This window comes from Diospyros lotus, chromosome 13 (genome assembly GCF_014633365.1).
Source record: "Diospyros lotus cultivar Yz01 chromosome 13, ASM1463336v1, whole genome shotgun sequence".
In the NCBI taxonomy this organism is placed as follows: Eukaryota; Viridiplantae; Streptophyta; class Magnoliopsida; order Ericales; family Ebenaceae; genus Diospyros; species Diospyros lotus.
This window is the reverse complement of record NC_068350.1, coordinates 30,084,122-30,109,369: the sequence shown is the minus strand read 5'-3', so window position 1 is coordinate 30,109,369 and position 25,248 is coordinate 30,084,122. Positions and strand designations below refer to the sequence as shown.

The window sequence follows — 25,248 nt, the reverse complement described above, 5'->3', positions numbered from 1 at the left end:
TATTATCTTGATTTGTCCAATTATTAGTACCAATTGTGATCATGTGTTGTTTGGGTTGATGGTAGATGGACATCAAGTGAAAAATAATGACGTTGTTGTGATATATACATTATGGCTTACTGAAATATTATTAAAAGACATCATTTTAGTGCTAATGGAACATATTAATTTGAAGAAAAATCAAGAAAAATTAAAAAATTTCATTTTCGGGCTTGGTGGGCCACAAAGCCTGATGGCCGGGTTTCGTGGGGCCACAAAGCCCGATGGACGGGTTTCGTGGCCCACAAAGCCCGATTTTTTTTTTCGATTGAATTTTTTTTTTTTTTTTGTAGTTTCCCACTATTTGCCTCAAATAATAATGATTGTTAAGACAAAACACTCTAATTTTTGAGTAAGTTTATTATCATAGCATTATTATCTTGATTTGTCCAATTATTAGTACCAATTGTGATCATGTGTTGGTTGTGTTGATGGTAGATGGACATCCTCACACAAAGTGAAAAATAATGACGTTGTTGTGATATATACATTCTGGTTTACTCAAATAACATTAAAAGACATCATTTTAGTGCTAATAGAACATACTAATTTGAAGAAAAATCAAGAAAAATAAAAAAATTTCATTTTCGGACTTGGTGGGCCACAAAGCCCGATGGCCGGGTTTCGTAGGCCACAAAGCCCGATGGCTGGGTTTTGTGGCCAACAAAACCCGATTGCCGGGTTTTGTGGCCAACAAAACCCGATGGCCGATTTTTTTTTTTTAAATTGAATTTTTTTTTGAAGATGGTCCCAGTAGTAGTATCAAATAATAGTGATTGTTAAGAAATTACACTCTAATTTTTTAGTATTATCATTGCATCATCTTGGTCCAATGTTGTTAGTAATTCATATATCAAAAAAATTTAGCAAAGTGTCCCTTGTTTCTAGGCCATTGAAACTGCATTATATACTCAGTTCTCTACTCAACAATATACTACAACACAAGCTGTTAATCATTAATTATGAGTTTAGATGAAGGAAACTAAAAGATTACGAATATGAATAAATCCCAATTTCAAATATTAATGTAAAAAATAATATTCATTACTGAACTCCCAACAAGAAGAGATTTGATTGATGTTGTCATCCTTTTTGTATCGTGCCAGTGATTTTTGAGCATTGCTGAAACAAAAAAGATATATGGTCAGAAAAAATTCCATTAACACTTTGCGAATAAAAAACATGTTTTTTTTTTTTTCACAAACGATCTAACAACTATTGATAATATATGTGATAACATTATATCATACCTGAATGAGTTAATGCCTATTGATTGTTTTCTTCATTGATAATATTATCATCACCTGGAATTGACAATTGTACAGGGCACCGACGACGAGTGTGTCCAGCCTCTTTGCAAATGCTGCATTTCCGGCTTGCCCTTGCAGAGGCCCTAGCAGCGCCCCTGGATTCTGGAGTAGTGGCTGTGCTCGACTCTCCAATTGAGGAAGTCCATTCATTAGGACAACCAAGACTATTGTGTCCTAGGTCATCGCATTTTCCACATTTTTTTCTTCGACGAGCTTCCCCCATGGAAGGAATCCGACCATTTCTCAGTCTACCCGGTTGTCTTCTTTGCACAGGTGGGAGTATAACCATCTGTCTGACGTACGCTGGAAGAATCCAAGCAGCCTTGTTAGGGAGAGGATTGATGGGAGGTGCATATGCACGTCTGACCCAATCTGCGGTGTAATATGAATGACAAAGCATATGGTAGTGCACCCTCATGAAACTGTCGCATAAGGCAAAGAAACACATAGTGTTAACATATCACACTAAATTACGAACATAAGACGCAAATAAAAGTCAAACCATGATACCTGCTAACAGCAATTGCATGAAGACATGGCATTTGATCAATGTCCCACTTGCGACAACTACATGTACTCGCAACAATGTCAACTATCCCATCACCTTCCTTTGCATGTTGCACGAGGTATTTGTTCCCTTGTATTACAGGAACTACACGACATCCTCGATCTAATGTTTTGGCATGCGCCAAATTGACATGTGCCACTACAGCGGAGGTCACAATGGTTTCGAGTCTGGCAGCTGCAGCACGCCTATCACTAAACCATTTCTGAAGCATATGTCTCAAAAATTCATGTGCACTTGTTATAGGCAACCGACGTGCTTTCATCATGCATTTATTGAGAGACTCGGCAATGTTGGTGGTCATCATGGAATATCTTCTTCTTGGACAATATGCTCGTGACCACTTTTCCGGTCTTGCTTCCATCAATGTCAGATGAGTCTGAGGATGCATCGATTGTATTTCTGCCAAGTATGTATCACACTCTATTGTGGTGTAGCTGTATGCTGCAAGGTAGAATGCAGTCATCACATCTTTTCGTTGTCTACAACGTTTCTTCAAGTTTTGCTTAAGGTGGAAGAAACAAAAGACATGTGGGACAGAAGGGAAGACACGACTCATCGCATTTGCAATGCTTTAGTGACGATCAGAAACAATGACTAAATCTTCTCGCACTCCGATAGCCTCTCTCAATTTTGTCAAAAACCATATCCATGATCTGTCAGACTCACCATCTCCAAATCCAAAAGCGATGGGATAAATCATTTCCTCCCCATCTTTGCAAGTGGCAACGAATATCACCCCTTTGTGTTCACCTTTCAAATGTGTGGCATCAACGGCAACAACCGGTCTTATGTAAGACTGGAAACCATGAAGGCAAGCTCCGAGTGCAAAAAATGAATATAAAAAACAATTATTTTCATCTGTCTCTATTGCCGTGATGCTGCCAGGATTTGTTTCTTTTAACATGTGAAAATATGAGGGTAGTTGCTGATATGATTCATCCGCATTACCATAAGTAAGTATCTTTGCATGTTGTAAAGACCTCCAAGCTTTAGTATACATAATCTGCACACCATGTTGCTCCAACAACTCCCCCATTAGCATTCTAGGTGTATATTCACTACTCGTCACTCTTTCAGAGAACAAACTTCCGATGACAATAGCCTTCACACTTCGAAAATGTGAATCGTAGACATCCGGAGTACACGTGTGACTCGGCATAAATTTCACCACATGCCAAAACGAACAACCAGGTCTGCATCTTGCACGAAGCATAAATTTGCATTTCACATCCTTGCAACCAGCCTCAAATCGAATTGTGCACGAACGTCTGACTCGATAGTCCATCTTCACATCAACACAATATTGTCCAAATGCCAAAATTAGTTCCTGTTTACTTCTAAAGAGTGCACCCATGTGTAAAAGATCACCCTGGTATGGAATTGACACTTCGGGTCTTGTTTCCTCAATTGCATAATTTTCTACACCAGGAACAATCCAGTTTCTTTGTAAATGGTTGTCCTCAAATTGTGAACCTGAAAATCTTACTTCTGGGTACTCCGGACTCACTCCTCTTTCATCACCACCACTATCACTATTATCACCATCGCTATCATCACTATTATCATCAGTTTCATTATCACAATCATCATTCGTGTCTGGAGCGTCATCTGACAAACCGTCCATACCATATGTACCAAAATCATCATTTTGTAGTGGACTATGTGCAGATGTAAATGGAACGGCACCTGAATCTTGATTACCACCACTACGTAGGTTACAAACTCCAACATCTTTACAAATCATATCAACATACATCACTTTATATTTTCTGTCATCGCACATAATAAACCTGACACCGTAGTCGTCCTTGATAGGGAACTTGGTAGCTGGAAGTTCACTTGAGTGTTCCGTTACAAAATGAATGGTGATGTCGTATCTTGTTTTATCAATTCCTGTCACCGTGTACACAATCTCAACCAATTGAGTAAAAGTCGTATTTTTGTAGATTCCCGCACACATCCTATTACCCCCAATATACTTATTATCATTCCATTCCCCGTTCCACACGATAACCAACTGCACTAAATCCATTGCTGTAAGATTGAAAGGAGGAAAAAATTAGTCTCACCATTACCATGGATGTAACGGATCCACACACACCCAAATCGGGTTAATTTCCTCATTAAACCAAGTCATAACTATAAGTAAGTAAGTTTATTTGCTTTTTGAGATTTGTATTTTATTTTCTTTTTCTAAAGAGTTGATTTGTACAATTAAACATGATTTTTGACTTATAAACCAACAACCAAGTCATGATAATTTTTCATATGTAGTTTAAGAAAAATATTTAAAAATTTTATGAAAAATATTGGAGAATTTTAACATAACACATTTAGGCACAAATGCTTAAGAAGTGAAATTTTGTTAAATAATATGATAAAATTAAATATATTATATTAAATTATATTATTTTACACTCATATATAATATTAAATTATTTAACAAAATATTCATATTATTTTAAAAATAATATATATAATCGTGCTTGTGGGCTACAAAAATCATAATCGGGCTTAGTGGGGTAACAAAGCCCTATCGGGCTTAGTGGGGAAACAAAGACCTATCGGGCTTAGTTTGGGAACAAAGCCCTATCGGGTTTTGTTCCCCCACTAAGACCCATCGGGCTTTGTTCCCCCACTAAGCCCGATCAACTGTTATCGCCCACAAAACTCGTTAACGATGTGCAGTTTTAATTTTTTTTTTTTTTCACCCAAATTAGTGCAGATTTGGAATGATATGTATCAAAATATGTCCTCCCAACAACTACAATCATTCTACACAACCTTAATAAGCAATGTGAACACAAAAATTATTTTAAAAAAATTAAATAAATACAAATCGAATAAATACCTTGAGATTGGGTTTGGAGAGAAATAAACTTGTTGAATGGGACTTCAGTGAGGTCGCTGTAATTGATAAAGAAGATTGAATGACCCAACAAGCAAAAAGATTGAATGTATGAAGAATGACTAAGTTTGGATAGTTTGACAATGAAAAGATAAAGAGTAACGTGAATTTTGGAAGAAGAGAGAGAAGAAAGGTTATATGAAAGAGATAAGGGTATTTTGGTAAATGAGACTAATAACAGTAGGGTTTTTTATTTTAAAATTTCATTAAGGGTATTTTTGGTATCTTACATAAAAGTGGCTATAGAGTGTAATTAGTTTGTTTGAATAGTTAAAAACGTTTATTTTCTATGAAAAGTACAAAAACGATTTTATACATTTGACTTTGGCCCAATGTGAATTCAGCCCTTTAAAATAAAACAAGTCATTGCGGTGTGATGGAAGTCCAGCCGCCTTGCGCGTTGTGCACCCTTTGACGAAAGTTGATACATTGGAGAATTTTTTATTATAAATAATAATATTATATTAAAATTTATCAAAAATATTAGTGATGCAAATAAAAAATATTCATCAAAGTATAGGTTAAACGTATAAATTTATAAAAAAGAAATATTGTTTCTGATTGGATTTTATAGATCGAACTTTATCATCGATCATTAAGGTGTTGCTGACGAAAAAAGCTCGAACTTCACCCAGAGATAGCAACAACAAATTTGGTGAGGGCTTTTTTTTATCATTTATTGCATTTGGTCATCCTCTCGATAACCTAATTATTTATACAAGTAACATTTTCCTTTTACTAATGGCCTCCTTCACTAATGGTTGTTTCTTTGTGAGAGTAATTTTTTTTTTATAAATTAGAACACTTTAGTGACCATTTTGTTAGATCTCCCCTAATTGTTGGGAAATATCAACTCTTAGTGTACCAAATACAAGGGTTTTCGAATTTCAAAACTTTTTCAAAAACAAATTGAGTGCGCAGCAAAAATAAGTTACAAAACCACCTTGCAAAATTCGGTATTATACAATCATATGCATAAAACTAAAGCCATTCCATAGGGCGTTTAGAAATATAATTTATGGAGATGCCGATTTTGATGTAAGGGTTGAACAAACCTCCGGTGGTAGCAACTCTTGTCTCCAACAGCTCCTGAACGGTCCACCGAGCAGTCTCTTACTATCCCGAACAACAAATCGGGTGACTAGCTCGTCTCCCAAAAATATGAGAGACCTAATTAGTCCACACTCCTCATGTGGATGAACCCCATAGAAAAACCCATTTGCTAGACAAGTCTCCTATGGGTGATTCAAGCTGGATAAAGGGTTCAAAATAGAATACCCAATCCAATAGACTATCCATTGGAATGAGATTGTTACTCTAGCAATCAAGGAATTGATGGAGCAACAAAGGGAACTGATAGGGCAAGGGTTTAAGGCACTGAAAAAGGAAGAAAAAGAGTACAATGGCTGAGAGAAATGAGCCCAGCCACCAATGCCAAGAGTCATCATCATCTTCTTCTTCTTCTTCTTACCTTTTATATGCAAACCCAAAACCCTAAAATGCCTAATATGGATAGATGACACAAAGAGCGTGAGGGGACAAAGAGGAGACCACCTAGACCTCCAAGAATGAAGGATATATTTCTTGTCAAAGCCCTCGGTCACGCGTTGTCCAAATCGGTGCAGAAACGACAAATGAGAAGTGCTGGTTCGCGACATTCGCGACATAAACTGTTGACAGTTTCGTTCATGGTTGTCAATAGTTTCCTCTCCTTGCTTTAAGTTTCTCCAAATTACATGTAGGCCTCGCCATTAACTCTTAATGACACTTTCACCATCTCATGATGAAACTGAGACCCTCGTTATCTCTTAATGGCATGCCCATCAATTCTTGACAGTTACTCCAATTAATTCTGAAATCGATCCGTTAACTCTTAACGACATGCTTGTCAACTCTTGAGAGTTACTCCAATTAATTCTGAACCCAATCCGTTAACTCTTAACGGTGTCATCATTAACCATTAATAACTATCAATAATCATAGCTTTAAAATCACTTAGTCAGCCACACTTGAATATGCGTGTGACCTTCTAGGTTCACCACTAAGTAGCAATCGGGATGCGTTAAACACTTGACGCTGACCAACCATTTTGGTCTACAACGAGGATCTCTCCGTCTCCTCGAAGTACCCCGAAAGACCCTAAGTGACAACTAACATTAATTATGTCAAGCTGATCCTGTTAGTAATGAAGTCAAACTTCCATGATAACCTATTTGGGCTTTTGATTCCCGTGTACTATAATCCCTCCATCGATTAACATCTCGATCGACTGAGAGTCATAGAGTGATCAAACTCACTAACTCGATAGCTATGCCAATATCTAGTATGGTGTGGTCGAGATGAAACATCGAAATTTCTTTCAACATTGGAAACACTTTCCAATCGAGTGTCCTACGGCCAGAGATTCATACAACCATAATCACCACTGATCGTATAGGATGTTCGCCTCGCACCGGAGGTCGACAGATCCCATTAGCAATCACCTGCCTCCATATGCCACTACACAGAGACCACATAGTGCATCTCGCCATCCGGTAATCAGACAGTTTTTAGCAAAGGCAAATCTTAGGCACCGACATATAAGACAATTATGTTGCCTCCGGTTTAAGGACTAGTAACATAATCAAATGCATGTGATAGATCAAAGATCCTTTCAGTCATGTGATCTGTCATGTCTGTCACGTTTGTCACATACATTTAGTAGATGTTCCACTAACATTTACCCACTTGTTTACTATATTCATCTCATGGATTATGGCATGCAACTCACCATCATTTATCATTAGTATCTCATACTAATCAAATATAGTAATCCATGTGTCAGTCCGTAATTGATTACTCATATCCCATTTTTTAGAAATCTAAGAATTGAGAATCTATACTTTAAGAAATCCTTAGTTCGATAGTTTTTGTCACATATTCTTAATACTTAAGAATAAGATCATCTATAGGAAATGTAAGGGCTCATTCATATACAATGATTGAAGAGGTATGAATGAATATGACCTTAATATATGAAAACATATTATTATATTTGCAAGATTTATATCATTATCCCTTAATTATCATTGCTAGATGTCATCTAAATCTAGCATTAAGGCACTAACTCTAACACTAATAATTTACTTTAGTGGGAAGTTAAATGAATAGGCAGCTCTAGAAAAAACTCTACTACTCTATTGTTGGAATTAAACTCTACAATGGTTTAATTCATGAGTATGCTTTATTCACACTAAGTTATTATGTGGGGAATAGCCAAGTGTTTCCATCACAAATGACGTGTGCACGAATGTATCTTATAATGCTTAGGGAAGTCAAATGAATTGACGGTTCTAGAAAAAGCTCTACTACTCTAATATTTTGAACTACTTAGTAATTGGTGGTTGACATTACAAATGTCAACTTTCATGTAAAACAATGGTTTAATTCATGAGTATGCTTTATATACTCTAAGTTATTATTTTGGGAGTAGTCGAATATTGGCATCACAAATGTTGATATTCACATGAATGTACCTTATAATGCTTAGAGAAGTTAAATGAATTCACAGTTCTAGAAAATGTTCATGTTCTCTTCAAATATTTCTAGGTGAGTATTGAGTGTTGGTATCACAAGTGTCAATATTTGTGTCAAAAGCCATTAAGTGCTTTGGGAGACTAGACAAGCATAGTTTGGGAGTTTGTCTTTTTCTAAATGCAGTCTTTTAAAGATGTCATATGACATCTGTATATTGATGTTTATTGTTTTTTTTTTCTTTCTATTTTTTGGTTGGAGACATGTTCTTCATTTGTTAGTTTAGATTCATTCTTTTCAGTTTTTGTTGTGAGGATTGGTGTATCCCCTAGTCTAAAGTTATAGATGTTTTGAAGTTTTGTTTCAATGAAATCTTACATACAGGAAAAAAAAAATTCAGTTTAGTGAAAATCAATATGTGTCACAAAAGGATGTATGTTTTTTGATGTTTGAATCAATTATTGTTGGCTTGGCACACTTATGTCAACACACACCCAAGAAAGGGCTCAATTGGGTGCTTTAAAAATAAATTGAGTTTTACAAAATTTTTGCTTGACAATTGGTTTTAGTGATATGAAACAGTAAATATGGATCAAGATTTGTAAAGCTTGAAAAATTGAAAGCAAGGAACGAAATAGACACAATGATTTATCGTGATTTGACAACTTGCCTACATACACTCCTTTAACAACTTATTGAAAATTTTTCAAATCCACTAAAACCTTCTACTTGAAATCAAGTAAGCCCTCTAGCAATCGGTTATGAAATTACAATCTCATAGTTGCACCCAAGTAGGCCTTCTAGCAAAACTACTAGGAAATACAATTAAAGATTATAATTGAGAAGATATGAGAGTTGAATATCTTAGTTATAATGTCTCTCTAAAAATTACATATAACCTTGTTTGAGAGAAAAATTGAAAGATTGAGCACTTAAAAGAATGATGAGAACACTTGAAACTTTTAATCACTTGGAAACCTTCTTCAGTGATTGGTATTTATAGGTTCTCCTATACTTTGAATTAATTAGACATTTCAAAAGCCACTGGGAGCATTTAATACCTGTAAAAAAAATTCTGTTTTAACATGTTAACGAAGAAACTGGCAACAATCTTTAAAATTGGTCAACTATGTCTATTGAGAATTTGAAAATCTCTTATAGCTTTGCACAAGCTTTTGACTTCTTTAGAAAAATTGTTGATTTTTTTAAAAATTCAGTCCACAAATTTAGAGCGACTTGTTGACAATTTCATGAAAACATACTGTTTTAACAAATAGGACGACAATTTTGAAAAACTTTCAACATGTACAATAACGGTTGATATTTTTTAAATTTACACAAAAATTACGAAAGAGAGATTTTTGTATTTGGAAAGAGAGATTTTCAAATGATTTGATCTGAAATTCAAGATTTAAAATTTAAGCTTTAAAATTTAAGCTTAGATTACATTGGGATAAAGATTACATTGGGATAAAGGGTTCCGAAAGGTGGTAGTTGTTTTATGAATACAAATACATTTAAACACCAATCAATTACCTACAAGTTCAATTCATCCTGTCAAATCATCAAAGTACATATCATTAGGTTATTAAGTCGAAGAAAATTTTGCTAAAGACATGAATTAATTGAATCCTTAATCTAAGGGTTTCAGGGCCCTCGCCTTTGAACTGATCTCTTTTGAAACTAATAATTTAAGATACCATTCAAAGGTATCTAAATTAATACTTCTAACAAACGTATATATAAAATCATAAATTCCAAATGACAGTCAAAGAGAAATGGTATTTGTTGTGGGTTATTGAAGTCCAACTTGGGGTGTTTGGTATTGAGGATAACTTTATGTCCGTACTTCCTCATGTATAGCCGTCGGCGACTCTTAAGTTCGGGTAAGCTTTGTCCATGCTTCCCCAGTCCTTCTGCATATTTATGATATATATATATATATATATATATAATTCCAATCCTTTGCTTTTCTCAGCTTATTAAATCAACACTTCCAACCCTTATAGCTATTACCAACTCAAGAGAATACAGAACATAAACAAAAAGTGCCATGGTCATCTATTTGGAATACAGAACATAGTAAATCACTCAAACCCCAATCCAAGTAAATCACTCAAACCCAATCCAAACAAATCATCAAACTCAACATCCTCCACTGTTATATCCATACACAAGCCCTGATTATAATTACTTCCCGCACGTGATGAGTACACCTCAGAGGAGGTCCGATCACCATTGTCGGCTGACCAGTGCATCGCCGCCGGGGACCCAAATGATTCCAAAGCCGTCGTGACAATTCCACTGCCATTATTGAGCTGTGAGGGCGATGATGTTTCGTTCTGCCGGTGATCCCAACTCGGCTTCTTTTCTTGTTGATTTGTGAAGGAGATGGCCTGAAAATACGGCTCCAGCGGGTCCGTGTTTGGGTTGCAGGTTGAACCGAAGCTAATCAGAACTGAAGTGTTGTCTTCCAGATGGGTAGATTTTTGGATGGGATTATTCCGGCAAGTGTGACGACCATGGTAGGTGGTTATGAACATAGGAGGGTTATCTTTGGTTTGCTGCACCTGCTTCCTAGCTTCGCAACCCTTTCCGATCTTGTGGGTGCACCTATAGTAGTTCCTGGAGGATATCATCAAATTCAGAAATTAGATAGCCCAAAAGAATTCCCGGAATAATATTATTGGGTATTTCTATTTATTCTAAGTTTAAATCCAACCTGGGGTGTTTGGTATTTTGGGTAACTTTTTGTCCATACTTCCTCCATACATAGTCGTCGGCGACTGGAGTAGGGGTGAGCTTTGTCCATATTTCCCTAATCCTTCTGCATTTATAAAAACATAAGAAACAAGATTAGAATATCTTCCAAAAGCAAATTAAGATAAAGTTCCCTTTCAGCAAGAAGGTTCCCTCCCTGTTAGTTCACGATTGCCTAGAAAGCAATGGCTAAAAATCTCACCTTCTCTTCTTGCAGCCCCCCCGGTTTTCCATGGCGGAGCTCAGGCAGCTCTCGCCGGAATCCTTAGACTTCCAACCATCCAACCACGGCGAACCTCCAAGCGCGCTGTTAGCCGGAATTTGAGAATTCTCATCGGTTGGCTTATGCTCCTCCAACACAATCGAAATGGTCTCCGCAAAAGATCGTGAAATCCTCGCGGCAAGATCCTCGGCGGCGGCCAAAGATCCATCGTCCAAACAACCAAGGATCGAAATGAGCTGGATTGCGAGTTGGTGGCCCTGAATCAGCTCTTGAATGGCTTTTCCGGCGGCGGAGGCGGAGGATGAGAACTTTTCCGGCCAAGAGGAGTCCATATCCAGATGGAGTCGATCTACCCTTGTCTCTAGATCTCTACGAGCTAGGCTTTTTATTTGTATATACGTAGTAATAGAGTGCAATTTTGTTCACCCCTTTAACGGGGGTGAACCTCACCCTCACAGAAACTGTGAGGGTGAAAAAAATAACGGAACGGCATCAACATATTTATGCCGTTCCGTTATTTTTTTCACCCTCACATAAACTGTGAGGGTGACGTTCACCCCCGTTAAGGGGGGTGAACAAAATCGCACTCCGTAGTAATAGATAGCTTTGCCCATTTGCCAGGAAGAAGATGAAAAATGTAAAATAAAACCCACCCACGTTAACGTGCTTTGACCAAAGCAAGTTGGTGTTGTTATTATTATTATTATTATGATTAAAATTAATGATAGTAATATTATAATATTAATATTAATAATAATCTTGAGGAGAGTATATATTTAATATATAAAATTAGAAAAATAAAAATTGTTTGTGGGACGGACAGACTATTGGGTAATTAATGTGCGAAAATGCTACTTTGCCTGAGAGGTTCTAAAATGATGAAAATACCTTCTACAATTGCTTTCTCTTCTTTTTCATGACTGTCGTCTCTCTCATCTCTTCCCTTTCTCATGGCCGTGTCTCTTTATCGTCATTGCCTCGTGCCTCCTTACTTCTTGCCTGTCGACTGATTCTACATCTCTTGCGACAGATGCAACAACGATCGACAGACAAGAGACAAGGAGACTATGAGGTGACGGTGGCGAGGCGAAGGCGAAAGATGAGAAAAGGGGAGAGATGAGAGAGGCGACACTCATAAAAGAGAAAGGGGAACAATTACAGACAAGATGAGTGTGAGAGATGTTTTTGTTATTTTATCACATTTATATCAATCAATGAATAGGTCTATAGACTGGTTTATTGGAGTAAGATTTGACCTGCGTAATGAAATGATGGAATTTTGCGGACAGGTGACATCAGGGAGATAACGTTACTATCCTTTTTTCTCTCATTATTACAAGAAGTCAGAAGTATGATACAAAATCTGGAAACCCCACAATCCAACACATCGTCAATATCCCTTCTAGATGCCAATTTTGGGCGGTCTGAGACTTCATCCCATGAAGATTATTTCACTTTAGCCCTCTCAAGATGACCCATTTATATATAGCCCCTTCCCACTTTAAAAATTTTGGTAATTACACCCATGGACTGGAACATAATATTCTAATACTAGATTTAAGAATATGAAACTAAGATCACTCTCTCACTATATTTTTACAGTCAATTGAAAATGAAAACTTCAATGGGTTTCTTTGACTTAAGATTAGAGTAGGAAGAATTAGAACTAAGCCTATTTTTCCTTTTATACTTGCTGGTGGACATATGAAGAAAAAAATTTATTTTTTATGAAAAAAATTAATTAAAATAATCAAATATCATGCTTGTAATGCCCGCTTTCCCAGGCGTGTTTTATAACTTGGGAAAATTTTGGAATAATAATTTTTTTTTTCAAATACTAAAACTAAACTACATCATTCCTCGAATCCGTCCCAGAATTCTCATACATTAATCTCGAAAGAGAATCACTATACATATCAAATGCAGAAGTAAAGATCGAAACCTGATATCTTAACATTAATCATAAATAAATTCTTACATCTTCAACATTCCTCAAAACGTTCAGAATCTAAAGTAACAGAACTTAAATACAGGGGCTACGTAATATACATTTCATTCTTCATACACTGTGATAAGTGCCATTTCATGCCTCATTTATCCTCGTATCCACTACAATCTCCACCTAGAACGTTTGAATATTCTAGGGGCAAATCCCAAATTAGATGATGAATCATCTAAGTAAGAGTACATAATGTTATGTCATGTGTGTATGCAATGTCTTACCTCGTAGGTGTTAACTGCACCCCTCATGCTACCTACCATTTTAGCGACCACCTCTTTCGAAACCGGGGTGTATGGGTGCACCCTTGGTAAAGCAGCAGTGCCAGTTCGTACTCCCTACGGCCTCAAATGCGTGTGATCAATGATATCAACGTGTATTTATGCATTTCATGATCATGTCATGGATGTAGTCTACGTGTTGGGTACATATCACAGTATGTCAATATGATGAAAGCAATCCCGAGGATCGGATTTCTTAACATAAATCACTTACAACCAAACATTTTTCGTAAAACTAACTTTAATTGGGAAGTACCACTTACATTCTTATGCTTATGGGGCTACCTCGATATTCGTGCCTTGCCTCGTGCATCGCCTCGTTTTGCGTGCCAACCTTAAAATTTGACAAGTCACTTCAACTTATTCCTCAAAGCATCCTAATCACCATAATTATTTAAATAAACATTAAGACCTATTTTTCTATAATTTTTGGCATTTTCTATCATTTTTTCTCTATTTCTTCCTATTTTTCCTCAATAAATCCAGATTAAATATTACTAAAATATTTTCTCAAATATTTCACTACGAAAATTCATAAAATAACATTCTTGAATTTTTAAAATTTTCTAAAAAATTTTACTCACCTTAACTTAGCATCTCTGACTTTCTCGATATGCGTGCCACATCCTCGAAATGCGTGCCCGAACTATTTTCTCTCCCCAAAATCTCCAGAATATTAGTAAATATCCAAATCCCATTTTTCTAGAATTTTCTAGGATTTGTTGACATTTTTTTCTCTATTTTTCCCTTTTCTTTTCTTTTCTTTTCTCTTTTCTTTTTCTTTTTCTTTTCTCTTTTCTTTTTCCTCCACCTTCCTTGTTCACCTCTTCTTCCCTGCTTCGAACTAGCTATACCATTCTTCCTTCTTTCTTTCTTTTCTTTCTTTTTTTTTTTTCTTTTCTTTTTTTTTTCTTCTTCTTCTTCTTCTTCTCTCCCCTTCTGCGCGAACAGCCCCTGCCATGCATGTACTAGCTATCGCCGCCCACGAGCCAGCTGGCCTTGCCGCTGCTGCCTCGACCAACCTCGCCATCGCCGGTCCCGCCGCGCCACTGCTGGCAGCCGCACGCAGCCGTCGTTGGCCGCGGTTGCTGCTGCCTTGTTGCAGTAGCTTACGGCCATGGCAGCCGCTGCTATGCGGCCGGCTTTGGTCGCCTTTTGGTCACTCCGGCCGATGCTCCAGCCTCCAACGAGCCTCCTGAGCTGCCTCACCTTGCTGGATGTCACTGCTTCGCTTGGTGGTCGCCGCTACCCCGTTCGGTTTTGCTGGGAGCTTGTGACCATGGTTGCCGCAAGCTATTGCAGCCCACCTCGGTTGCTTTCGGCTATCGTTACAACTGCCTTGGGCCTCCAACATCGCCTCCATGATTCTCCCTTGATCATCTAGCTGCTTGGTCGCTGCCTTCGCCTTCCATCTTGCTGCAACTCTCAGCAATGGGCTTCCATTCGTGGTTGCCTTCTTCATTTCCATTTCTTTCTTGCATTTGTTCTTCAAATGATCCCCTATTTATAGGAAATGCTCGGCCTCCCCTGACTGCCTGGCCACTTCTCGAGCCATCCCTCATTGCGTGCAAATCTCAATTTCCCTCATTGCGTGCAAATCTCAATTTTGCAGAGCTGAGATTGCAGAGACGATGTGTAGGGCATGGCCTCCACAGACGCCACATAAATTCACTATATATATATAATTACATATATTACATTATAAAAATTATATTTTTAAATTCCATTTTTAACCCTAAATTTATTGGAATAATTCCCTAATTGCAATAATATCCTCAAACACTGAATTAAATTGCATTATAATACCGAAAATACAAAATTAATAACTTTAAAGTTACTCAATAATGATGATTTTGCCCCAGGGTCCTCACTGAGCTGACGTTTCATCCCGAAACCATTGAAGGGTTGATCCTTACGCAAAACCGGAGCCCTCTTAGGGTTCCGTTGATTTTTCGGGAGTCTCTTACAACGATTCAGTTTTACAGCATAAATGGCAGCTGTATTTTAGCTGTACCAAAAACTGTTCCCGATCCGATTTCTTTTGATACCATAAATCCTAACTCAGAACGCATATCGAGACCATATCATTTTCCTTAAACAATTTCACTCCGAGGCATTCCCTGCAGTTGATTCGGTACCTGAAATTTCTATAAAATCAATTTTTCGATATTCTAAACTTATTAAAATTACATGGCAACCTTATACAAACATGGGGTATTACATTCTCCCCTCCTTACAAAAATTTTGTCCTCGAAATTTGTCACATGTCCTAAATCTCAAAATTAGAACTCTTGGGCTGAGCACACTCATCAATCCCTAGACAATCCATTTGTCAACCACACATTCCTCTCGGATTTATCTTTCAAAGTCACTAACTACATAACTCGATCCTTAGGCCATGAGTCTTAACCTGAACTCCTATCCAAGTCGGTACACATATCATCGTAATGAGCTTGCAACTCTCATATCCACATCATCAATTTTTAATTTGCTTTTTGCTAAGTCATCCAATCGATATCCTTAATCACGACATTTCTCTAATTCTAACTTCCTACGACGTCATTATCTTGAACTAATCAATCATGCTTTGATAATCTTTCAACCTTAACACAAAGTCCAGATCTTGATATATCCTGACTTTTATCAAATTGATTCTCAAAGAAATATTTTTATGTCATCGAAACATCACAAACACACGTTATCACATATCCTCGAAATTAACTATGCCTTACCTTAGGTCATCTCAACTTTGTCATTGCTTAATCTTTACTTGTGCTAATCTATTCGAGGTTTGTGTTGTTTCCTCATTCTTGTAGGTATTCATCACTCTATATAATCTCAAGTTTCTGCCAATTGACCACAATCATCTTTTATGTAACTATTTCCTTAAGAAATCTTTATTAATAGATCCTATTTGTCTCCAAAACTTCTTTCCGTAATTTAACCTTTAATATCAACCAAAATCTAACGTTGTCTTCTAAGTTTAGCAATACTAATATCCTTGCATTGCTTGCTCATTTGATACTTAGTTGCCAAACTAATACCCATTCGTCCATATGCCTATAACTTAAATAACTCCTCGCACTTTTCGAAGTGATCCTCAAATAACATTTTATATCATCAGATTAATCATTTGATCCTCAAATTTGCTTGAATTAATCCTCGAGTGATAACGTTTAATGTCAACCATCTCATGCCAATCATATTTTATCATACGGAAATCACCTAATTTCTTTCCTTGCATTTGATCATCGGTTCTTTTGACTTCCAGTTAATCGTAGCACAAGTTCACTTCCCAACTCGCAATCTCTAGACTGCTCCTTGACTCTAATGTCTAATCGTCTTGACAATAGTGCTACCAACTTTATTCGTATTATTCTAGCCTCTTAGTCCACACATAGCTCAGCATCTAGTAATCTCAAGGCATCATTGGCAAATTTAGACTTATCATTTAAGAAACAGTCCCAATAATTTTTTTATTATTATTTTTTTTTTTGGGGAATACGTCCTAACATTTCTCTTGCCTACTACTTTTTACTGACCGCATGCGCTTGGACCACATATCCACAGGCTTTTTTTTTTTTACTTACTGATATCATTTTAATCATCGTCCAGCTACACATCCTCGGTTTGCCCACCAGGGTTATCTTAGACTAATCGTCTAGCCAACAGGACTTTTATTCTTCAAAATCGAAAATCTTAGATCTCCAATAGATTTTGGTCTATTACTAACATCCTGGCACATCTGTCATTACTTGTCTCTCTCAAACACGCCAAAGATTCTCAAAGACATCAATCTGCAACCATCCTAGAGTGGGTAGGTACTTACGTCTCCCATGATACTCCGATTCTTATTGAATCATGACTTTCACAGCTTAAGAAAATCAATCTCTATTTCCTTAACGAGATTACCCAAGGACCTTCCAAATCTTTTCTTCGAAAACTTTAAAGTCTTATCACAAATTCTTAGATTCCCATCCCTTAGGGAAAATTCCTTGAAAATCCCAAATCGATTCATCTTTGAAGATCCCAAATCAGATCGCGTTAATTGGCTCCAATCATTTTTTATAAATAACTGAACCTCAAAAACTTCCCGGGACTCTTTACCTAAGGATACCTTAAACCTCAAATAATGATTCAAGTCTCCATACCGATACACAAGGCATAAATTATTCACAAGTCTTCTCTTACAGACTTTCGAATCCTCAAGCCTACTTGGCACACGGAACCGTAGTCACAACCTTTGTTAACATCGTTCTTTTAGGGTCGATATAACCTATCAGGTAACTCTTTTATCTTTCGGTACCCGAACTCTACTTTGAACCGAGGCTACCATTTCATGATCCCCTTGCCCTACTAAATATCGCGGTGTTCTATTCCTCGATCCTCGCATTGTTCGTCGTGTCACCTACTCCCAAGATGACCACGAACCCTGATACAATTCTTTAAATAAGACACTTAGTCCATACTCAATCCATTTCAATTCGGGTTGATTCTCCGACCTCGATCAATCACAATTAGTGGTACACCTTGCTCTTAGACCATTGGGACTTAGACCTATACAAGGTACATACCCTATTGGGCTGTCCCAGATCTTCATCATCTGATCGTCTCCCAGGCAGTCTGCTATGATGCTTTTGATCGACGAGCTTCCTGTATCTTATCGCAAGCCATCCATTAACCATCTGCACATGGGTCCCTAGATCCAGATCGAACACCGAATCAGTAGTGCCATTACACTGTTAGGGTTCCTTATCCCCTCTCTGCGAGTCACATCGGTTGCACCACTATCACCTTATTAATTGACGCGACTCATACGCCATCACTTAGCTATCTTTGGCCTCTTGCTTGACCCAATCCGTTTGATCCCTGGTTTTTTCATCTCATTACCGAGACACTAAATGATCCTCGAAAAATATTTATCATTTGATCCTAACTCTTTAGCTAGGCCATGTCACATCAGACTAATCATCTATGATTCGATCATCCTCGATAACCACGATTTCCTTATCTTTCATTATAAGGATTTCAACTAATGACCTCAAATTAGCAGTCTCTGAATCACGGTCACCAAGTCAACCTTACACTCGAATTAAACTTTAATAGCTAGATCATTTTGCTTGTACTAGTCCCTATCAGGCTTTTACTATTCACCAAGAATAGTAATTGTATACTGGAATAGTGTCTGTACGTGAATAGTACACCAGGTAAGTTCCCAAGAAAGAGAGATGGGTCACAAATGGACACACTTAAATACCAAGTCTTTCCTTAGCCAGAACTTGCCTATACATGCACTTCTACTACACAACACTTAAATCCAATAACCTCTAAACCTTCAACCGACAATTCCCGACTCTCCTAAATAGGGATTTCGCCTTACAACTATTACTCTCTTTCCCCTAAACCTCCACTTGGGGGTTCCTACTAACTGGTTCTATCAATATCGGGTCCACTTAAATCTCCAAATTGCTATCTCCTAATCTCCAAATTGGGTTTAACTTTGATATCAACTACATCAGAGTCACTTAAGGCTTCCAATAAACTTAAGCTCTAATACCAACTGTAACGCCCCGCTTTCCCGGAAGCAAAGATCGAAACCTGATATCTTAACATTAATCATAAATAAATTCTTACATCTTCAACATTCCTCAAAACGTTCAGAATCTAAAGTAATAGAACTTAAATACAGGGGCTACGTAATATACATTTCATTCTTCATACACTATGATAAGTGCCATTTCATGTCTCATTTATCCTCGTATCCGCTACAATCTCCACCTGGAACGTTTGAATATTCCAGGGGCAAATCCCAAATTAGATGATGAATCATCTAAGTAAGGGTACATAATGCTATGTCATGTGTGTATGCAATGTCTTACCTCGTAGGTGTCAACTGCACCCCTCATGCTACCTACCATTTTAGCGGCCACCTCTTTCGAAGCCGAGGTGTATGGGTGCACCCTTGGTAAAGCAGCGGTGCCAGTTCATACTCCCTACGGCCTCAAATACGTGTGATCAATGATATCAACGTGTATTTATGCATTTCATAATCATGTCATGGATGTAGTCTACGTGTTGGGTACATATCAAAGTATGTCAATATGATGAAAGCAATCCCGAGGATCGGGTTTCTTAACATAAATCACTTACAACCAAACATTTTCCATAAAACTAACTTTAATTGGGAAGTATCACTTATATTCTTATGCTTATGGGGCTACCTCGATATCCATGCCTTGCCTCGTGCATCGCCTCGTTTTGCGTGCCAACCTCAAAATTTGACAAGTCACTCCAACTTATTCCTCAAAGCATCCTAATCACCATAATTATTTAAATACACATTAAAACCTATTTTTCCATAATTTCTGGCATTTTCTATCATTTTTTCTCTATTTCTTCTTGTTTTTCCTCAATAAATCCAGATTAAATATTTCTAAAATATTTTCTCAAATATTTCACTACGAAAATTCATAAAATAATATTCTTGAATTTTTAGAATTTTCAAAGAAATTTTACTCACCTTAACTTAGCATCTCTGACTTTCTCGGTATGCGTGCCACATCCTCAAAATGAGTGCCCGAACTATTTTCTCTCCCCAAAATCTCCATAATATTAGTAAATATCCAAATCCCATTTTTCTAGAATTTTCTAGGATTTTTTTGGCTTTTTTTCTCTATTTTTTCCCGTTTCTTTTCTTTTTCTTTTTCTTTTCCTTTTCTCTTTTCTTTTTCCTCCACCTTCCCTGTTCACCTTTTTCTTCCCTGCTTCGAACCAGCCATGCCATTCTTCCTTCTTTCCTTCTTTCTTTCTTTTCTTTCTTTCTTTTTTTTTTTTTTTTCTTTTCTTTCTTCTTCTTCTTCCTTCTTCCTTGTCTTCTCTCCCCTCCTGTGCGAACAGCCCCTGCCATGCGTGTACCAGCTGCCGCCGCCCACGAGCCAGCTGGCCTTGCCGCTGTGAGCTGCTGCCTCAACCAACCTCGCCATTGTCGGTCCCGTCGCGCCACTGTTGGCAGCCGCACATAGCCGCCGTTGGCTACGGTTGCTGCTGCCTTGTTGCAGCAGCTTGCGGCCATGGCTGCCGCTGCTATGCGGCCGGCTTTGGCCGCCTTTTGGTCACTCCGGCCGATGCTCCAGCCTCCAATGAGCCTCCCGAGCTGCCTCACCTTGCTGGATGTCACTGCTTCGCTTGGTGGTCGCCGTTACCTTGTTCGATTTTGCTGGGAGCTTGCAGCCATGGTTGCCGCAAGCTATTGCAGCCTACCTCGATTGCTTTCAGCTATCGTTACAGCTGCCTTGGGCCTCTAGCATCGCCTCCATGCTTCTCCCTCGATCATCTAGCTACTTGGTCGCTGCCTTCGCCTTCCATCTTGCTGTAACTCTCGGCAATGGGCTTCCATTCGTGGCTGCCTTCTTCCTTTCCATTTCTTTCTTGCATTTGTTCTTCAAATGATCCCCTATTTATAGGAAATGCTCGGCCTCCCCTGACTGCCTGGCCACTCCTCAAGCCATCCCTCATTGCGTGCAAATCTCAATTTCCCTCATTGCGTGCAAATCTCAATTTTGCAAAGCTGGGATTGCAGAGACGATGTGCAGGGCATGGCCTCCACGGACGCCACATAAATTCACTATATATATATAATTACATATATTATATTATAAAAATTATATTTTTAAATTCCATTTTTAACCCTAAATTTATTGGAATAATTCCCTAGTTGCAATAATATCCTCAAACACTGAATTAAATTGCATTATAATACCAAAAACGCAAAATTAATAACTTTAAAGTTACTCAACAATGACGATTTCACCCAGTGTCCTCACCGAGCTGACGTTTCATCCCAAAACCATTGAAGGGTTGATCCTTATGCAAAACCAGAGGCCCCCCTAGGGTTCCGTTGATTTTTCGGGAGTCTCTTACAACGATTCGATTTTACAGCCTAAATGACAACTGTATTTTAACTGTACCGAAAACTGTTCCCGATTTGATTTCTTTTGATACCATAAATCCTAACTTGAAACGCATATCGAGACCATATCATTTTCCTTAGACAATTTCACTCTAAGGCATTCCCTGCAGTTGATTCGGTACTTGAAATTGCTATAAAATCATTTTTTCGATATTTTAAACTTATTAAAATTACATGGCAACCTTATAGAACCATGAGGTATTACAATGCTAAACGCGTGAAAGAAAAAATTAGAGAAAAATATGTTTTAATAGTAAAAATTATGTATTAAATGCACTTTTAATGGCTATTTTAACGACTAATTCAACGACTTTATTTTTAACATTTAAGACAACATTACTCAAGTAAATTTTATTTGTACTTGAGTGTTATTTTTAACATTTGTCGAGTAAAAAAAAATATTTGTAATCGACTATTTTTTGACTATACTCGAGAAAAAAAACATTTTTACAAGATTAAGATTGTAGAACTAGAAATCTATTCTCTTTTAGCTAATATTAACTTGAGTGGGCCTTTATCTTACTCTATTACAAAAGAATAATACTCGATTACAAAAAAATTATACTCAATTAATTTTTACATTTAATTACTTGAGAGGATTATAATTGTAATCAATTAAACTTAAACTCTTACTCGATTACAGAATATTTGTAATTGATTACATTTCTAAGACAAATATTTGAATTAATTACTCGATTACAACTGAGATTTTAATCGATTAAGTTTTAACAAATACTCAATTACAAATTTGAATAATTGATTACACTAAAATTCCAGAGGCTTGACAAAACACTAAAGAGTTTATACTCGATTACAATCTTGAATTTACTCTAGTATACAAAGATATTTACTCGATTACAAAAATTAGTACTCGGTTACTTTTACTCTACAAAAAACTTGCAATACCCACTCAATTACAAAAGTCTATTTAGTCGAGTACACGCTTATACTTACTTGAATACATTTTAATTTGTAATCAATTATATACTATGTAGAATTGACTTAATTGATTACAAATTAGTTTTAGACGATTGAAACATAAACATACTTAAGTAAAATTAATTCAACTCATTTGCTTACTTTAAATGAGATTATTACTCGAGTAAATAAATATTTTACTCGATTACGGGATAGAGTACAAAGATTTACTCGATTATAATTGATTTTCTACTCGATTAAAATGTTGAATACATAAACTTAATTGCCTAAATCAGATATTACTGAGTAACATGAAATTTGTACTAGATTATTTCTCTAATAAACTCAATTAATATTTCAATACACTTGAATAATCCCTTGATATACACGATTAGTATTTTGATATATTTGAGTGATACTATGCTTTACTCAAATACAGAGTTAATCACTAAATTTTGAAAACCATAAAGAAGATTATGAGATTCACAAGCTAGGTTGTATGAAAACGAAAACGGGAGACGTTTCTGATAGGAAATAGAAACGCCGAAATGACATTTTTCTAAAAAAGTATGAAACGAAAATACAGGGTAAATTGTAAATTTAAAAAATATAGGGTTTTTTGTAAATATAATTTTTAATATAGAAAAAAATAAAAAAATGTTCAAACATAAATATATATATAATGATAAATATACATACCGTTAACTTTGCATATATATATATATATATGTCTTCGCATACATTGTTAACTTTGCATATATATGCACATACTGTTAACTTATCTCTCTTTATATATATATATACTAGGGAATGCCCGTGCCTAAAGGCACGGTGTAAATAATATTTTGTAAATAATATTATTAATGTTGTATAATAAAAAATAAAAAAGTTAAATTAAAAAAAATACTTTACAATTTGAACAAATTAAATTAAAAGTTAAATATCAAATAATACATACCAGTTAGTGCTATTGCTGCCAATCAAATATTAAAAAAAAATAAAATATCAAATATTACTGCTACTGCTGCAAATAGAAATTAAAATTAAAATACACACCAATTAGTGCTACTGCTGCCAATCAAATTATAATTACATAAAAAAATAAACATTATATTGTCATTCACCAAAAGAGTGAGTTAAAATTTTACAAAAAGTAGGTTAAACATTTACAAAATATGTATACTTTACAAAAAATGTGTCAATAACATGTCTTTAAACATGTGTTTGCCCGAACTTCCTCCTCATTACTTTCCAAAAAATCTTCGTATCAACTTGTATGTATCCCCAATGAGGAACATGCACAATAATCTGGTAATTTGTGAAATAAAAAAAAATATAGATTAGTACATTTGTTGGAAATATACATATCAAAATATACTTTGAGATTGAAATTACCTTATTACATCCCCATCGAAGCAAGACAGTTGTATTTCTCCTTTTAAGCTCCATATATTTTTCCATCCAATCCTACAGAAGTCCATATTTCAAATTATTATCAAATTTAAATTTTAAAAAAAGTTATATAATCAATAGAAATAAATCTACATGGTTACCTTCTGAACACTACAACAACACTTCAGGATAAACAATATTTGTAGTAGAATCCAAACAATCTTTAGGGAGCAGAATACTTATACGATCAAATGATGTACATCTGGACAATGCCACATATAATTGCCCATGGCTAAACACTGGTATGCGCAAATCAACCCCAACAAATTTCACAGATTGTCCTTGAGATTTATTAATGGTCAAGGCATATGCCAATCGGACTGGAAATTGACGTCTTGTCATTTGGAAAGGCATTTCTGAAGAAGATGGTGCCAAAGATATCCTTGGTATGAATGCCAAATTGCCAAACTTTTCTCCAGTTAAAATTTGAGCTTCAATTATGCGAGTGTCGCACCTAGTAACCATCAATCTTGTACCATTACATAGTCCATCTTTCGGTGCAATGTTTCTCAACAATATTATAGGACAACCCACCTTCAACTCTAACTTAAAAGTTGGCAACCCAGGAGGATCCAATGAATTTAAATATTCATTAGGATATCTATTTGTAATAGTAGGATCGACTTCATTATCTCCAGACATTTTATCTGCTGCAAGATAAGTATGTAATCTCCCTGGAAAGATATTCAATGCAGTAGTATTGATGTCACTGACATCATCGTTACGCGCAGACAGAATTGTGCGTTCAGTTAAAAATGTTGGGGTTGACGTCTCTATTATGTTCAATCGTGGGTAAACTGTAGAGAGTAATTCATTCAAATCTTGACATTTGTGTATTGTTGATGGAAGGTTAACGATTTCTTGAGGATTGGTCCCAATCTAAAAAAAGTGAAATCAATAAAAAAATAAGAATGAAAACACAATTTATTAATTTAAAATAATCTTCTATATAATATGGCACAAATGTTATAGTAGTGTTACCTCCATCAAGAAATTTGCAAAATTAGCATTTTCACGGTCTTCATGATTCAAGCGCATATTCAAATCCAAAGTTAAGATATGTATATGCTTCCATAGAACAGAGTGTCTTAATGATGCATTCACAATTTGCTCACGAACTCCTTTGGATATAACTGGTAAGATTTGTCGAAAGTCTCCACCAAAAACAACAGTAATACCCCCAAATGGCTTGTCACTATCACAAATATCCCTCAATGTACGATCAACCGCCTCAACACAATATCTATGTTGCATCGGAACTTCATCCCAAATTATGAGTTTTGTTTCTCTAAATAACTCAGCTTGTAA

General features: G+C 36.4%; 1 protein-coding gene and 1 long non-coding RNA gene across 2 annotated transcripts; both read right to left on the bottom strand.

The window, feature by feature from the left end:
* Positions 1-10,134: 10,134 nt before the first annotated feature.
* Positions 10,135-11,725, bottom strand: LOC127789084 (probable WRKY transcription factor 70). The gene is made up of 3 exons (XM_052317858.1): positions 11,301-11,725; positions 11,061-11,165; positions 10,135-10,963 (listed from the first exon to the last, which is right to left on the bottom strand). The coding sequence occupies exons 1-3, from the start codon at positions 11,651-11,653 to the stop codon at positions 10,426-10,428; spliced, it is 996 nt and encodes a 331-aa protein (XP_052173818.1). The 5' UTR covers positions 11,654-11,725; the 3' UTR covers positions 10,135-10,425.
* An 11,804-nt stretch (positions 11,726-23,529) lies between these two features.
* Positions 23,530-24,757, bottom strand: LOC127789088 (uncharacterized). The gene is made up of 3 exons (XR_008020492.1): positions 24,042-24,757; positions 23,884-23,955; positions 23,530-23,796 (listed from the first exon to the last, which is right to left on the bottom strand). It is a non-coding gene; the product is annotated as an uncharacterized LOC127789088 (long non-coding RNA).
* Positions 24,758-25,248: the final 491 nt, after the last annotated feature.